Genomic DNA, 17,802 nt, shown 5'->3' on the forward strand with positions numbered 1-17,802 from the left:
ATCGAAACTCGCAACGGACACTTAAGCTCATCTATCGACACACTTAACTCTCTACTGAAAGTCTGAGATACAAACGACCGACTCGCCCCCGAGTCGAATAAAACCAAAGCCGACAAAGAGTTTACTAAAAACATACCTAAAAACAAGAACCACCGATAAGCATAACACAGATACAATAATTGAAACAGAAAATAGAAACATACCAGCAACCACATCCGGTGCTGCCTTGGCCTACTCGGCCATGAGCTGGAAGGTGCGCCCCTGAGCCTTCGAAGGCTCCACCTTGACTGGCCTCCCATCCCCAATCCTCAAATAGCTGGTGCAGATCCCTGTACCGGCTTGGCGGCGAGCTGCGGGCAGTTGGTCTTCAGGACTGGTGATAGTCCCTGGCATAGTGCCCCTCCTTGCCACATTTTTGGCAACGACCTCCTGCCCGAGAAACCCCAGAATGACCCCTGCGACAATTTCCACAAGTTCGGCTATGCTGACCCCCGGTCCGAGTATCAGCGGTCTTGGACCGCTTAGGTGTCGGATGAGACTGTGCCAGAACCTGATGTTGCTCCTTCAACTGCAGCTCTAACTCCAACTCACGCCGCCTCACGGCTTCCTGAAGATCCAAGAGAGTCTCACAACGTTGCGTAGCAACAAAATGTCGAATACCAGTCTTGAGCATACTCATATAATGAGTCATCTGAGACTGCTCTGAACCAAACTCCAGGCAAACTATAGCCCTCTCCGTGAAACATATGAGTGATCTACATCACCGACTCCCCATCCTGCCTGAATGTTGAAAACTCATGAGCATGCCGCTCCCGCTCAACGCGTGGAACGTAGCGGGTGCGGAACATATCCCGCAACTGCTCCCAAGTAACAGCACCTCGCTGATCATCAGTGTACGACCCTGTCGTCAATCTCCACCAGTCCTTTACCCTAAGCTTTAGTAGGTTCAGGGCACACCTGACCTTTTGGTCAGCAGGACATGAACACGTGAAGAAACATCCCTCCACATCCGATAACCACCTCATAGCCCTAATCACATCCTGTGTACCATCAAATGTCGAGGGCTTCATGTTATCAAAGTCCAGGTACTGGAAAGCCCTACCGGCTCCTCCTCCAACCCCTACCGCAGTTACAGCTGAAGTGGCTGCAACGGCAGCTATCTCTACTAGAGCTGCATATCGCTCATCAAATTACTTAACTATCGCGGTCTTAATCGACCAAAAAATATTTGGGAGTTGCGTTCGGAACGCTGCAACAATCTCAATGTGCAAAATCTCCCTGATCCTGTCATCCAACTCCTCTATCCCTATCTGTACCACGGGCTCAGGTGCTACCGACACCTCCGACCCTCCGTCTCCCAATCATGATCCTGATCCTGATCCGGATCCAGTAGTAAAACGTCTCGTCATCACCATACTAAAAATATAACCAAGACGTCGGATAAGCAACATATACCGGGAGACCAATTCCCACCACCCTAGGGGTTGTGACTTCCTTGCTACACGTATTGGTCCTGTGCTTTTAGTAGTACGAGCCTAAACTACCTTCCGTACCTACCCATATTTGTCTCAAGTATCACCACAATGCCCTAATACTATCATTAACATAATATGCGCTCAACCCTCACTCCTAGGGGAATATCGACTATCTTGTCACTGGTCTCACAGCTTCCACAACTCACACATCCATGAAACTTTCACCAACCCTGCAAGACTAGTGTATGGTAGCCACACATAATGCTGGACCCGATAGACTTTCGAATATCCAATCCTACAGTAAGGTCGAATCTGACATTCTCAGGCTATAAGATCTTGATTATACACAGTCATGATGTATACACTAAATACCTACAGTTATGATGTCAATTCCATATGCAAGATACCCTAGGCTAGTAGGTATCATATAATCAGGCAAGTCTATCATGCGATTCCTGAAGATTCCTAGCCTAACACTAGCATGCTGTTCTATCATATCATAATATCAAATAACTGTATGGTATTTTTGGGTTTACTTATAGGCTTCGACTGATCGTACCCTTTGCATCCTCCATCCTTTATTTTGAAAATCATTTTAGAATTTATTCCAAAAATTCCCTTGATTTGAGATTGGGTTCACACAAGTGTTTCCCCTAATTCACTCAAACCAAGGCTCTAATACCAACTTGTAACAACCAAAAATTTTACGCCAAATTTAAACTTTTCCAATCATAAATAAAACCAAATAGTATTTGTTTACAAAAATGTTTTCAATCATTATTCATCGGAGTGTCCCAATAACCAGATCATAAGGATGAGGTGCGGTACGGTCATGCCTTCGCCTTGCCAAGATCTCCTGAAGTACCTGAAACATTAAAGTGAAAACTGTAAGCCCAAGGGCTTAGTGAGCTACCCCCCAAAATACCAATACCACACCGATAATACCATATCAGTAACAGACCATCAACAACATGCATACTGGACCATCGGCCTAACTGGACCGCCATGTAGGGCCTACAATCTATTTGAATCTGTCCTGAGCCTTCGGCAAAACTGGACCACCACGTGGGCCTACAGTCTCCCCATACCGCTCATAGGGTGTGTTGGCCTTCAACACAAAGCAAAAACACCTCAACCCAAGCAAAAAGCAAATAACCATGTACACATAACTAACATGTACTTTCATATACAATCATCAACATATCTATCTCACTAATCATCAATCATAGCAATCTCTTATGACTAAAGCATCGACCTAGCAAGTCACTAACCTACCAATCCCAACGGATCATAAGAGCATAACATACTGTCTATCCTGATTCCGATTTAACAGATCATATCCATATGTAGCATACCATAACAATAACCACTAAAAGGTTGGCCTTGGTGCCTTAGACCCTATTGATATAGTGAGGATAACTCACCTTGTAGATGTCGACTCAGTAGATAAACTTCAACCCTCGGATCACTGCCACAAACTCCACCACCTGTTACCATAGTATAATCCTACCCATAGGAAACCAACCTTTTAAGGTATCCCATAAGCCAATTAATCAAACCCTGATCAAAGTCAAAGTCATTAGTCAAGGTAAACAGTCCATGTTTACCCTAACTCGCTGAGTACCCTCGGCTACTTGCCGAGTTCCTTGAAGTACTAGCCCACTCACCAAGTCACAGGAGTGACTCGTCGAGTTCCTTTGGTTTACGATCAAAAACCTAAGGCCACTCGTCGAGTTTCCTTCTTGCAACTTGACGGTTACACGCGCATACATAAATTGGGGAAACCTCGACCGACTCGCCAAGTTGTTCATACAACTGGTCGAGTCTACAACAATCTTCATTGGACTCGTCGAGTTGTTCATCCAACTCGTCGGGTCCAGGCTCATCTTCATGAGACTCGCTGAGTCAACCTTGCGACTCGCCAAGTTCCTTCAGTCCTTAAGCGATACAGACTCTTTTAAGTCATGCATTGGCTCCAAATTATAGATCCATGCTTTTAAGGCATGCTTTTCACGCAAAGTTGGAAACTTTACTTGCATGCATAGCAACAAGAGCTCTTAATGTCAAATCCAAGCTCACAATGAGGGTTTCATACTCAAAGAGACTTCATACATGACCAAATTCGGAGCTTTATGACTCTAGAACCCAAGAAGGGTCCATATCTAGCTCATATCCCACATTATCATCTCAACCAAAAGAGGTTTAGAAGGAAAATTAAGTAAAGGTGATGACTTGATACCTTCAAATGATGCTATTTGAGGTATATTTCTGATTTCCCACACTTCCTTGCCCCTAGCCTTTTGTCCTCCAAGCTCTTCTTCTCAAAAGATCTCCTCTCCAAAGCTTTAGACACACAAGAATGAAGCAAAACATGAATTAGGGTTTTCTGAGCTCTCAAAGGACCGCAAAGAGGCCAAAGGAGGCTTATGCTTTAATAGGGTGCAACGCCCCAGGATTTAGGGTTTCATCTACCAGCTCCTACTCGTCGAGTCCCTTCATGGACTCGGCGAGCGGGCCACTAAATACACGTCCCCAACCCGCTGCTACTGGGCGAGTAGGACAACCAACTCGTCGAGTAGACCTTAGAATCTAAGAAATTCATATTTAATCAATACTTGAGAATTGGGGCGTTACATGATGAATTTTTTTTACATGCTTCAATTCTCGTTAAGGTTGTATGAGTAAAATGTCTACGTTGATATATGGTTGTTTGTTTATGGGGTATAATGGTGTCACGGGTAGAACCTTGCAAGTTTAATCCGTTGAAAGAGCTTAATCCATAATGGTGATTAGTTACCCGATCTTTCTAGATGGTCATCTTACACATGGTTCACGTTCACCCTAGTGTACGAGAAATGGAGTGGTGTTGGCTTTATGGTGTGGACGAATCAAGAATCTTGTGGGAATCAGGAGGTGTATCGATAGAATTGACATAGTTTGTACCGATCCTGAATGACACCGCACAGTACTTGTACTTTGCAAAGTCGGAGTAGCAAAAGTGGAGTCACGGGGTTGGTGTTTCGGGTCGAAGTCATGAGCCACTTAGAGCATTTGGCTGGCCGTGCACACAAGTAGTGAACGGGGTGTTTCTCTTTGGTTTGGTAGCACTAACGGACACTTTTCTATCAATCGGTTGGATAGATATAATAAGAGGTTATATAAATAACAAAAGGTTGGTTGCATATTAAAAGGTTGAATATATAACAAAGGTTGGTTGTATATTAAAAGGTTGAATATGTAACAAAAGGTAGGTTAATAATAAAAGGTTGAACAATTAAAGGTTGCTTATATATGAAATGTGATTATTTATATGCTATGCGATTGCCTATGTGGTATTTTGTTGATTATATATGTTATGTGGTAGAATTGTGGTTAAACATATATGCATGTATGCAGTTGAATATGTGATTGACTAACTATGATATGCGGTTGTTTTCTAAGTGGTATTTGTCTATCATTTTTATGATTAATCATAAAATGAATGATTGACCCATTGGGGTTTGTATGTTTTATGTGCAACTTTATGAACTCACTAAGTAGGGGCTGACCCTTGTATCTCTTCTCTTTTGTGCCTTACGATTGGTGCAGACAGTTTAGAAGATTGGACTTGGTGAGAGGGGTTCTTATGGGTAGTAGATTTATATTAATGATGCCACTCTTGCGCACGTTTTTTGATTATTTACTTTAAAGTATTTTTGTGGTTTTGAAAAATGTTTTGAATTAAAAACTAAGCCTTCCGCTAATGTATTCTGTTAAAAAAATGTTTTAAAAGGAAAAAATATGGTGAAAATCACGATGTTACACACAGACCACTACTAGAAAAAAGGCCTTTTACGACGCTCATTGCGCGTCGTAAAACGCTCAGACGACGCGCAAATGCGTGTCAAGGAAGGCCCTGTCATAAAGAGAGACGACGCGCTTTTGCGCGTCGTCTATAGACGACGCGCATTTACGACGCTCATTTACGACGCGCAATTACGACGCGCGTTTACGACGCGCAATGCGTATCAAGGAAGGCCCTGTCATAAAGGAAGACGACACGCATTCGCGTGTCGTAACCTTACGACGCGCGTGTTAATGACACGCAATGCATATCAAGAAAGCCCATGTCAAGAAAGGCCATGTCATAAATAAAAATGACACACATTTTTGCGTATCATAATTTTAAATGTTAAAAAAATTATTTATGGATTTACTAATTTTCAAATTAAATTTGCATTTAATGTCCAATAATAGAAAATAATATATCATATACAAAAAATATAATCCATTACATAAAATTTAATGTCATACAAATAATTGTTCCATAGAAAAATAAAACAAATCAATAAAAGTTGTAACAGAAATCTACAAACTAATAGCTCTAATAACCTAATGTGTGTCTCACTGTAAACAAGATTTGTGTTGATTTTTTTAAATGTATGCCTCACTTGTCTCCACTCTTCCTTAATAACACCACTTAAGGACTCTCAATCTATGAACTTGCTCATAGTATCTATATTGCCTGCACAAAAAACATAAGTACAAAATAAGTGTGAAGATGGATTAAATAACTACAAAATAACAAGAAAAGGATGAAAAGTTTTTAGGAAATCATATGGACTTACCGAGCTGAAGGGTCATCCATGTGTTGTTCTTTCTGCAAATTACATGCACCACATATTTCTGAATTAAATAAGACAGTAAGGTCACTGACTATGCTACAAAAAATGCAAAATTTACTCCTTTTTATCTTTATCACAAACTATTATGTGAATCTGATATGGTTATATTGACATCATGATGGAACTATAGAAGACCAACATATAAAAAAAGAAAGATTATAATAAGACAACAAGATTAACCAGCAAAACAGCCATCAAGATGCCTGAACCAGGGTACTTGGAACCCAAGAATCCTACATAGACAAGACATATTCCATAAATACCCTTCTGCCTGAAAATAAATAAATAAACAGACCTCTATTAGACTTGTTGCTCCTTCTCCATCCCATGCTATTGATTTGGCAAGCCCTTGCATTACCTTAACAAAAACAAAAAATAAACACTTGTAAAATGCATGTAACAATAAAAGGGTAAATTGGTAATTTAAACATACCGCATCAAGGAACATTTGATTCAGATAAACCACTAGCCAAAGCAATAATGGTAGCATTGGTGCTAGTATCCCTATCTACCTGCAACATTTAATAAGCAATATTTTAGTTATTAATATACACATATCACTATTGGTTAAACGACTAAAAGGAGTTACAAATTACAACTGCTACACTCTTGCTCACAAGATCAGTTGTTGTTATTGCTACAGCAGTAGAATCTGCTCTGCAAATCGAAAGTAGAATTGATAATTAATTTAACATTTAAAGGAAAGCAATACAAGGAGTTACAAATTACAACATTACCACTTGACACTTGATGAAAGCAAACTAATTAACTTAGTAAATGAATTAAGAAGAGGCTCCTACACATAATATAATAAGTCAAACAAGTGGTAAAGAAATCGACTATAAATGAATTTGTTGTGTTATTTACCTTCTTTATTCGTTGACCAATTACCTCAGTTGATTGTATCAAGATTTCATCTGGGCTTACTTGAAGTAACTGTAGAATTGTGAATTATCAGTATTATTTTCATTGTGTAAATAGAAATAAATGAACATAATGAGGTTTACACTTTAGATACATTGGAAAGGGCATATGAGCAGTCTATTACATCTTGGTAACTTACTGTAATATATTTGAATATTTCTTTCATTAACCATAAAATGATAAATTTACTTGAGGAAATATATAAAAAATCAAGGGAAAAAGTGGAAATAAAAGTGTTACAGGTAAAAATAAAGGAGCAGTTTAGACGATTATACCCTCCTAAGGATTTCAAGACAGAATAAATCATCATAAGTCCTGTTTAAAGCTCCTTTCTTGATCCCGCAGTCCACGAGCTCTTGTTCGGATAGAGACACCAATTTACCTGTTTTCAGTTGGGTTATTCCTTCCATAGCTGCCACAGCTTAAAACGCCCAGCAACACCCTACAAACATATATGATGCGATACCGAGTTTAATTAAATATGGTCTTGTTAACAAACATAACTTAATTACTACTTGGACTACGTCTCAAGTTTGAAAATCCCGGTAGTAGTTTTTGCTTACCACATTGGCCTTGGTCTTTAACAGGTGTTACTGCTCCTTTCTTTCTCCAGTCCATTGATGATGGAATTGCTGTCACATTTTCATACCTGAAAGCAGAGGTCGATGGGGAACATTCGTGTGCCTTGAATCGGTTCCTTGTGCTCGTGAACTCTTGGTTTATAAGGTCTGCAAATTCATTGACTGCTAGTTTGTAAGCTTTGTTCATGACACTGTTGGATGACTCTATGTACTGAACATTCTCTTGAAAAATCTTTGAACGTTGTTCTTTCTCATCAGCATCCTTGTACACGCGTCCATAACGAGCCATCCATTGTTCGAGCAAACTCCTTCCTCAAAGAAACTACAAAAGTATATAATATATAAGAAGATTATGCAGAGAGATTGAGAATTACAAAAGCATCATAAGCTTTTTAGTCATAATACCAAAATCAGTGAACCACTTTCATAGAATGTGAGCAAACTCTACATATTCTTTTCCTTCTTTAATCTTATAAAGAAGTAGAACAAGAGGACGAGTGACAATTCCTACAAAATAGATGTTAATTAATCAAATTTTATATTCAAAATTTTGAATCAGAAAATTTTGAAGATACAATAATTACCAGAACCACAAGGCGCAGGGGAGACAGCAAAGGGAGCTGCATAGATCGCGACGAAACCAACGACGAGAGCTGAAACGAAACTCTCTACAGATAAAATCGCGTCGAATCCTGTTCGGGGGTTTCCACCACCAACGGATGCGACAGATGGGAACACATCAGGAGCGCCGTTTCCGAGCGCTAGAAGAGTGACTGCACCGGAGAGAGAGAGAGAGAGAGAGAGAGAGAGAGAGAGAGAATGTACAGGTAGTATTTGATCTCTCCGCTAATCGCCGACTCCAGTGCGTTATAATCGTAGGAAAGATCGGGAAGCGTGAACGTCTGCAATCCACGCACATGTTGCTAAAACCTGGATATCGCAACTAGGGTTTTAGCAAACGCGAGGGTTCGTAGAGCCATGTGTTCCAAGACAGAATAAACCATCGATTTATGATCTTCAACCTCTAATTCGAGTTTGATACCTCTTATTTTTGATGAAAGAGGAGACTCAAATCTGAGAGAAAAATGAGGAGTCGATAATTAGGGCAAGAGGGAAAGAAGAAAAAAAAAGGAAGACCAATCGGGAAATCGAAGCAGATCTTTACCATTTGCGTTCATAAGAGGGCGGGGTGGATATTAGCGAAAGCAGTGATCGTCGATTCTGATTTCCTTTTCTTCGATTGAACACCCAAGAGATCTTATTCCTTTTCTTCAAATTCTCATTTGCCTCCCAACCCCGGAAGACGTGGAATCGATGCCCTCTATTTTTGGAAGTAGGATCGATAGATACTCGTCCTTGTTAGATTTTTTTTAGGCTTCAAAATTGATAGATTTTTTTTTTCGATTCTTTCAAGTTTGAATCAGAAAATGAGAAAGAGTTAGGGAAATCAAGAGTGCAATGCTCGTCCTTGTTAGGTTGAAGATGAAAGATAGATAGAAGATAGAAAAAAAAAGGCGGGTTTTCAAAATTTTGGGGATTTCATTTCCCCCCTTGTCTACTAAAGGCGCGTTTCATTAAAGTTATAAAGCGACAGGTACAGACGACGCGCGTTTAAGATAAAGCGCCCTCCGTGTTTTTAATTTTTTTTCTTGAGACACTAAATTAAGGGCACACAATAAAGCGTGACGTAAATCCTTAAATTTTTTGGAGAGATGACACTATTTTAAGGGCACGTCCTTTTGCGTATCGTTAATTATCGCGTGTCGTAAAAAGCGCGTCATTAAAGGTCTTTTTTCTAGTAGTGGACGTATTCTCCTTCCTTCATCTTGCACACCATGAGGGACTTGACCCCTTCGTACTTTTCGTGATGAGCTCGCTTATGGTACTTTTCCATTAGGTCCTTGTTAATCTTGTAGGCCCCAGTAATCCTCATAAAACCTATGTAACTCAAGGTTCATGGTGGCTACAATCATGCAAGAAACTTTTGTTGCATCATCGTAGTGCTTTTGGTAGGAGGCATATTCTTCAGGAGTAGCTTTGCCTTCATCGACTTCAATGACTTCCTTTTCGAGAACATAATCTTTGTTCTCAAATCAAAGGGCCATTTTAATATTTCGCAACCAATCATTATAATTGGAACCATCCAATATGACTTTGGAGCAAATAGAGAGCAAGGATAAGTTATGGTTGTTGGAGGAGGAGGAAGCATAAGAATCAGTTGAAGTTGAAATCTGTAAAAGGAAGGTAGTTTTAGTTAGAATAGAATAATCCTTAATTTAGAAACCCAAAATAAAATATTAATTCTAGGATACAACTAATTCACAACTTAGAAAAGGGATGTCGTAATCTAATTGTAAATTTTATAAAGGTAGGTAAATGACGATTTACCAATTCCACCAAATAGTAAATGAAAATTAGTTAAGTAAAATTCCTAGGTCTTTTGAGATTCTTTGAAACTATTCAATGTCATGTTTAATATCAAATTATGCTCTTCTATTTGTGATTAGGATACCGAGGATCACAAGCAAGATGTGAATAACAATGAAAATGTGTTTGGTAACACCATTGTCATTTATCATCCCAATTGATGTGCTGGGAAACCACACATGCTCCATCAACAATGATAATTTAAGAGATACCCATTAGAAGCCCTTATTCATTCCTATTAGTGTGCTGGTTAACCACACACGCTCCACTAATGACTCAAAAAGTGTAAGGTGCAATTTCATGGGTTAGCATACAAATTCGCATTTTTCCTAAAATAACTGGATTTGGGATTTTAATAAAAGAAGGTTCTAATACTTTTTAGTATCATTATACTTTTAGTGAGAATTAATGTCCTCTCAAGTTTGTTTTGCTAACGACCCTCTACCAATCAAGGAAGTGGTGGGTGAGAGTGGAGACCTATTCAACTACCATTTTGTAGACAGTTTCCTTATAACCCCTTTATAGATTGACATCGTGAATGAGGCATACTAGCAACTTGACTGACTTAGTCTTATACATATAATATATTAACAATTAATAATATATATATATATATATATATATATATATATATATATATATATATATAAGGTCTATTTTAAACTCTTCAAAATATAGGTTTATTCTATTAAAATTTTGAAATTAATAAACAATTAATTTAAATTCAAAAGTAAACTAAATGATTTATTATTTATATATTAATTAACTTCTAATTAAATATATTAAACCAATTAAGGATTAACTAATTAAATCAATCAAATAATTTAATCCTAATCCTTACCCTCTAAAATTTAAAAAATAATGGGTATAAGATTATCTAATTTTATAACTATCCCTTTTAATCAAATTAAACTAACAATTATAAAAAATTAGGATTGTGTTACCAACAATTCAAGTATATACCAATTATAGTTATGGGCTTAGACACTAAAATCACTAACATATGGGTGTTGTATTTGTTGCTGTTATCTTTTGGTTTGATAAACAATTTCCTTTTCTTGTCTATTAGTTTGGTTATGGAGTTGGGTACAACCATATTATCGTGTTTTTTCATATTGTCTTTTCTTGCCAATTAGTTTTTCCTTTTTGTGATATCTTGTGAGTGGTTGCATGGGCTCCCCCCTCTTTCTTTATATATCTTATATTCCAAAGTTTTTTTCTTGTACCCACTATAAGGGTCTATTTATTTATGTAGTGGCTTTATCTCAATTCTATTATACTTCTAACTCTTGTATTTTAGTTCCATTGAATACTAATACTGTTACCATCTTGTCACATTATTGAGTAACTGAAGATTTGTATTGATTGGATACACACAAGTGATAAATGATCAAGTGATAACATAGCAAAACTAAACTTTTCTCCCCCTTTTTGACTGCATCAATACTCACTACTTTTTTTAAAGAAGACAACAAGTAGGCCAAAATTAAGTAAACATCAATAAATTTCAGAAATATGAGAAGATTTGGTGTATCACACTATTGTGTTGTTGCAATAGCAAATCATTTACATTGAATTGTCAAGTCTCATCAGCGTATGGTTTTATACGCTGAATCGTTAACTACATTTATAAGAAGAGAGGGAGAGAGTGGAATGATGCGTGAAATACATTTTGATATTGAATGTACCCATCGGCATAAATTTTTCAAGTTCTCATCAGTGTCTGGTAGTTGACACTAAATCATAAAACCTTTAAAAAGAATGATAGGGCAGGACAAAATTCCAAACTTTTATCAATGTGTAGTTTTACACAGTGAATGAACAAATTCTATATTAGAAGACATGTGGGAAAGAAGTTATAACACCCCGAATTCAGAAGACCAAGAAAGGAAAGGAAAACCCCCAAGTCCAGAGGTCTACTCGTCGAGTCGAGGGAGGAACTTGACGAGTAGGAGCGATGTAACAACCCGGATTCCCAAGTATTATTTATTCTCATAATTTTGGTGATTTATGAGGAGACTCGGCGAGTTGGAGCCCAAACTCGCCGAGTTGGAGCCCAAACTCGGCGAGTCCAAAAGGTGGACTCGGCAAGTCCACGCTGTTTAATGAAACCGTAATTTCCAGGGTATGAGACCTATTTAAAGGGGCTTATGGCCGTCATTTGTGGCCACCAACCCCAGAGAGAACCCTAAAGAGTCTTTGAGCATCTTGTGAGAGAGAAGAGGAAGATCCTTGACTATTTGTGGGTGTTTTTGCATATAGAAGAGCATCAAGGCAAGAGGTGACCAAAGAAGGTGCTAATCCAGTGATTTCTGAGCTCAGAGACTTCATTTGAGGTAACCATTCGATCCTTTCTCAGTCCTTGGTGTAAATCTTAGAGTTAGGGTTTCTTTATGGAATGATCCATGGAGTAATTGGCCTCTTCTTGTGTTGGTGCTTTAGATCTGGACCCAAAGAGGTCTAGACACCCTTTTCCCTCAAGCTTTATGAGTGTTAATGGAGGCCATGAGCTTAGAATATCATTCTAGAGACCATATCATCAAATAAGGCCTTTGGACCTTTGCATGAGCACCAAGATTGTAACTTTACGTGATGTATGTGCTTAGAAGGACTGGATCTATGAGTTATTGGAATGGATCTGACCTCAGGAGTGAGTTTGAGATTATGCATGGCATAGACTCGTCGAGTTCGAAGAACAGACTCGGAGAGTAGCATGAAGATTGTCCATAACCACTCAGCGACTGGTCTTGCCGAGTTAAGGGGTTGACTCAGTGAGTCAGGGAGAGTCAGATAGGGTTGACGGGTGGACTGAGTCAAGTTGGAACTCGCCGAGTTGTTCTTGAGACTCGGGGAGTTGAGTCGTGGTGGCCCCGCGATTCATGCCTTACAGGAGATTCATCCAGGATTTCTCCAAGATAAAAGTACCGCTCACCCAACTGACCAAGAAGTCGGTAGCGTTTCGTTATGGGCCTGAGCAGCAGATAGCGTTTGAGACCCTCAGGCAGAGATTATGCGAGGCACCGATTCTTACCCTGCCGGAGGGAGTAGAGGATTTTGTAGTTTACTGTGATGCCTCGATCGCAGGTATGCAAGCAGTGTTGATGCAACGAGGTCGTGTGATAGCTTACGCCTCGAGATAGTTGAAGCCTCACGAGGCCAATTATCCTACGCATGATTTAGAGTTGCGGGCAGTGGTGTTTGCCCTCAAGATTTGGAGACATTACCTTTATGGGGTCCGTTGTACCATTTACACGGATCACAAGAGCTTGAGGTACCTTATGGATCAGCCGAATCTGAACATGAGGCAGAGGCGGTGGTTAGATGTGTTGAAGGATTATGATTGTGAGAGCCTTTATCACCCAGGGAAGGCCAACGCAGTGTCCGACGCTCTAAGCCGAAAGGCAATAGCGGCCCCGATTAGAGACATTTAATTGAGGATGCCGGTGATTACTCCATTATTGGAGCAAATCAAGGAGGTACAGGTAAAGGGCCTCAAGGAGGAGAGACAGAAGTTTGAGAGGATCGTGGGCCGAGTAGCTTCTTTTGACTATGATAGTAGAGGATTGTTGACCCTTCATGGGAGAGTTTGGGTGCCGTACTGGGGCAGAGTACGGCAAGTGTTGATGGATGAGGCTCATAAGTCTCGATTTTCCATTCATCCAGGGCCGACGTAGATGTATAGAGATCTTTGACCTTATTATTGGTGGCCCTGCATGAAGCGGGATGTCGCCTGGTATGTGGAGAGGTGCCTGACCTGCAGGAAGGTTAAGGCAGAACACCAAAGACCTCATGGAAAGATGCTGCCGTTAGACATTCCAGTGTGGAAATGCGAAGACATCACCATGGATTACATCATGAAGCTTCCCAAGATGACGCGTGGAGTGGATTCTATATGGGTTATAGTGGATTGGTTGACGAAGAGTGCTCATTTTATACCGATCCAGGAGAGTATATCAGCAGAGAACTTAGCTGATATTTATGTGTGAGAGGTGGTGGCACAACATCGAGTGCCTGTTTCAGTGGTGTCAGAACGAGATTTTCGTTTTACTTCCAGATTCTGGAAGTGGTTTCACGATGAGATGGGTACTCGTCTCCATTTCAGCACCGCTTTCCATCCTCAGACGGACGGGTAGAGCGAGAGAACGATTCTGACTCTCGAGGACATGTTGCGGGCATGTGTTCCAGACTTTGGTGGCAGTTGGGATACGTATCTTCCGTTAGCGGAATTTTCGTATAACAACAGCTACCACGCGAGTATTGATCGACCTCCTTTCAAGATACTCTATGGGAGGAAGTGCAGGACCCTGATTTGTTGGGGCGAGGTCGGTCAGCGAGTCATTAGGAGCACCAAAGTGGTGCTCAAGACGAAAGAGTTAATCCAGCAGGTTCATGGCAGACTGCAGACTTGCCACTCTTCCGAAACCTGATAACACCCTTCCAGGGAGATACCTTCAGGAGGACCATATCGCCCACCTGGAACTCCAAATCTGAACGCCTCCATTGAGGATATTCATGTGGATAGCATCCTGAATTATGTCGAGAGACCAATTGCGATCTTAGATCGGAAGGTGAAGACCTTGAGGAACAAGGTGATTCAGTTAGTGAAGGTGTAGTGGCAGCACCGGAAGGGTTCATAGTGGACGTGGGAGTCTAAGGAGGAGATGCCAGGGCATTACCCAGAGTTGTTTCCAGATTCAGCAATAGCATACTTCGAGGACGAAGTCTAAGACAAGTGGGGGAGAGTTGTAACGCCCCAATTCTGGTATGTTATTTAAATAATTATTTTTCAAGTTTTCAGACTTCGAGGACGAAGTCTAAGACAAGTGGGGGAGAGATGACTCGTCGAGTTGAGTCGGGACTTTGAGCATGTGTAGGTTGGCAACTCGACGAGTCCATATTCCGGACTCAGCGAGTCCGCCGGTCTGGATGAAACTCTAATTTCATGGGTTTGCACCCTATTTAAAAATTTTTTGGGGCCTCAAGTCAGCCCCCATCACACCTCAGAGCACCATTCTCGAAACCCTAGAACCCTCTTAGCATTTTTGTGTGATTTGGTGGGTTTCTTTGAAGATTTTGAGAGAAGAATGAAGGTAGATCAAGAGGAGAAGAAGGAGATCCAGGATCTTTGTGGCATTTCAGAGAATAGTGAGGTATAACTTGCCCCTTTTCTGTTTTCATGCTTAAATTCCTTTTGGAAAGCCATTAAATCTATTCTTGAACCATTTCTTGGCTTGGAAATTGTAGCCGAGGTGAAACCGGAGCCGCAACAGATAGATTCCAGAGCAGTTCTTTCAGCAGCTAGGCTACGAGGTGAGTTTCCTTCCAGTAGGAACGGGTCTACGGCCACAATGCCGGCCCGTTTAGCAAGCAGTAGTTTTCGGACTTCGGTCTGATGCAGTAGATAGTATGTTTGATGCCTTCATGGCACAGACAGGATTTATGTGTTGGGTGTCCCGGGCTACGGTCCGATGCAGTATGTAGTTATGTGTTCATGCTAGTTGATATGTTTATGCTATGCTATGTTATGTCAGTTTCCGGACTTCGGTTCGATGCAGAGGGCAAGGCCCTGGTTAGTTCCGGACATCGCTCCGATTCAGTTAGTTTCGGACTTCGGTCCGATGCAGGGGATGCGGTCCCATTCAGTTCCGGACTTCGATCCGATGCAGTTTATGGGCTTCGGTCCGATGCAGAGGGAAAGGCCCTGGATAGTTTAGGACTTCGGTCCGATGCAGTTTCCGGACTTCGGTCCGATGCAGTGGGAAAGGGCCCAGTATGTGTTGTATGTTATTGTATGGTATGTGGTGTTGGATTAGTGTCTAAGGCTCTAACTATATTTGTGAAGTACCTGACCCGATTGTGCATGGTCCTTTTGGGTTGCCTTCACCATTGCAACTTGATAGGGTAATTTAGAAAGAAGAGATATTATTATTAATGTATTATAAGAATAATATGTTAAAAGAATAACAATATTATTTGATTAATATAAGTCATAAATTAATTAGGAATTAATTTGGTGACTTAAAGAGATTAATTGAATAAAGGGGTATAAATTGTCAAATGTATGAAAGTTGTATTTTGAGCTGATAATCCTTATGGATATAGGGTTGGACGATTTTAGGGATATGGATCACCTAGAAATCGTCCAAGGCCTTATCTAGGAAGGGATTTGGGTTGCTTTGAGGCTAAGTTATCCAATTAGGGTTTTAAGGTGAAACCCTAGGAGCTCACAGTATAAATAGACCCATAGGGTTGAGGAAATCGACCACCCTTGTGATTGGAGAAACCCTAGAGCCGATTTCCCTCTTCCTCATTTCTCTCAAATCATCTTCTTGCTAGTTGGTGTTTGTAAGCCATTATAGGAGTGACATTTGTGACTCTAAGCACCAAGAAGAAGAAGGTTTTCAAGCAAGTAACTCAAGGTATCATTCTAGATCTGTTTTCATATGTTTCAATGGTTAGTTTATTAGATCTAGCCATGAAAGTCTTGGATATATTGCATGTTCAATTAGTGAAACCTAGATCCAAGCTATAGGGTTGTATGTCCAAATAGGTAAAGTACTTATGTCAAAAACCCATCAGTGGTATCAAAGCCATGATTGGTTTCAATTGAATATGATGCTTAACTGTTTTACTTGCTGAAAATCATTTTTCTTGCCCTCTGTCGACCCAACTCGGCGAGTTAGTGTTTTGACTCGGCGAGTTGGCCCTACTCGCCGAGTCCAAAGCTTGACTCGGCGAGTCCAAGCGTCAGACAGAGGATAATTCGGGATTTTCTTGTTGTTTTGTCTTGGATTGATACCTAAATCGTGTTATTATGTAAAAATCCGAATTTTGACTTAATTTAATGATTATCCTTGACATAAATATAGATAATTTTAAATCTTTTAAATATTGATTATTTATATGATAAATATTGGACTATTTAAGATTATTTGGTAATTATCTAATGACTAAAATTTAATTAGGTCAAATATAGATAATTTTGAAATTAATTGTTTAATTTGAATTATTTGTTATTTGATCCCTATTGTTTTGAAAAGTTCAATTTCTATCCCGAAGTTTTGAATTTTGAATTTTGTGCTTAATAGTTTAATTTAGAAGAATTTAAAATTCAACCCCTAGAGTTTTACAAGTTTAAAATTCAACCCTATAGTATTATATTATTAAAAGCTTAATAAATATATAAATAAAATTAAAATTCTAGTCTTACCGTTAGTAGGCCTCATTCACGAAGCCGGTCTATAAGGTGGGTATAAGGTTGCTGCCTATAAAATGGCGCTTAATGGGTGTACACTCACACCCACCGCTTGCTTGACCGGTGGTGGATCGTTAGCCGAACGGGTAGGATAGGGCAACGCTCTCTCCTCATTAATAAGTATGATGAAACTATAAAGTAACAAAACTATTTTATAAAATTCCCAATCTTAGTTACTTTAGGAAAAGTGAATTGATGCATTCCCATGAAATTGCACTTTACACCCTTGCTAAGAAGTTAGTGGAGCGTGTGTGGTTTACCGGCACACTAATTGGTTCTAAGCAAAGGTGGAAAAGGGTGATTCATCGTTTATCATAGTTCGATGGAGCGTGTGTGGTTTACCGGCACATCAAATAGATGATTGTAACAATGAAGGCACCATGTAGATTTGCATGGTAATTCACACCCGCTTTGTGATCCTCGGTATCCCAGTAACAAACTAGAGGGGCATATCGAGATTTAAACATGCCATTGAA

General features: G+C 39.9%; 1 protein-coding gene across 1 annotated transcript; it reads right to left on the reverse strand.

Moving 5' to 3' along the window:
* Positions 1 to 5,921: 5,921 nt before the first annotated feature.
* On the reverse strand, positions 5,922 to 7,933 carry LOC111920507 (uncharacterized). The gene is made up of 9 exons (XM_052766800.1): positions 7,627 to 7,933; positions 7,339 to 7,475; positions 7,007 to 7,075; positions 6,880 to 6,935; positions 6,736 to 6,796; positions 6,586 to 6,651; positions 6,435 to 6,497; positions 6,083 to 6,114; positions 5,922 to 5,979 (listed from the first exon to the last, which is right to left on the reverse strand). The coding sequence occupies exons 1-9, from the start codon at positions 7,931 to 7,933 to the stop codon at positions 5,922 to 5,924; spliced, it is 849 nt and encodes a 282-aa protein (XP_052622760.1).
* Positions 7,934 to 17,802: the final 9,869 nt, after the last annotated feature.

Source organism: Lactuca sativa, chromosome 8, assembly GCF_002870075.4.
Source record: "Lactuca sativa cultivar Salinas chromosome 8, Lsat_Salinas_v11, whole genome shotgun sequence".
Taxonomy (NCBI): Eukaryota; Viridiplantae; Streptophyta; class Magnoliopsida; order Asterales; family Asteraceae; genus Lactuca; species Lactuca sativa.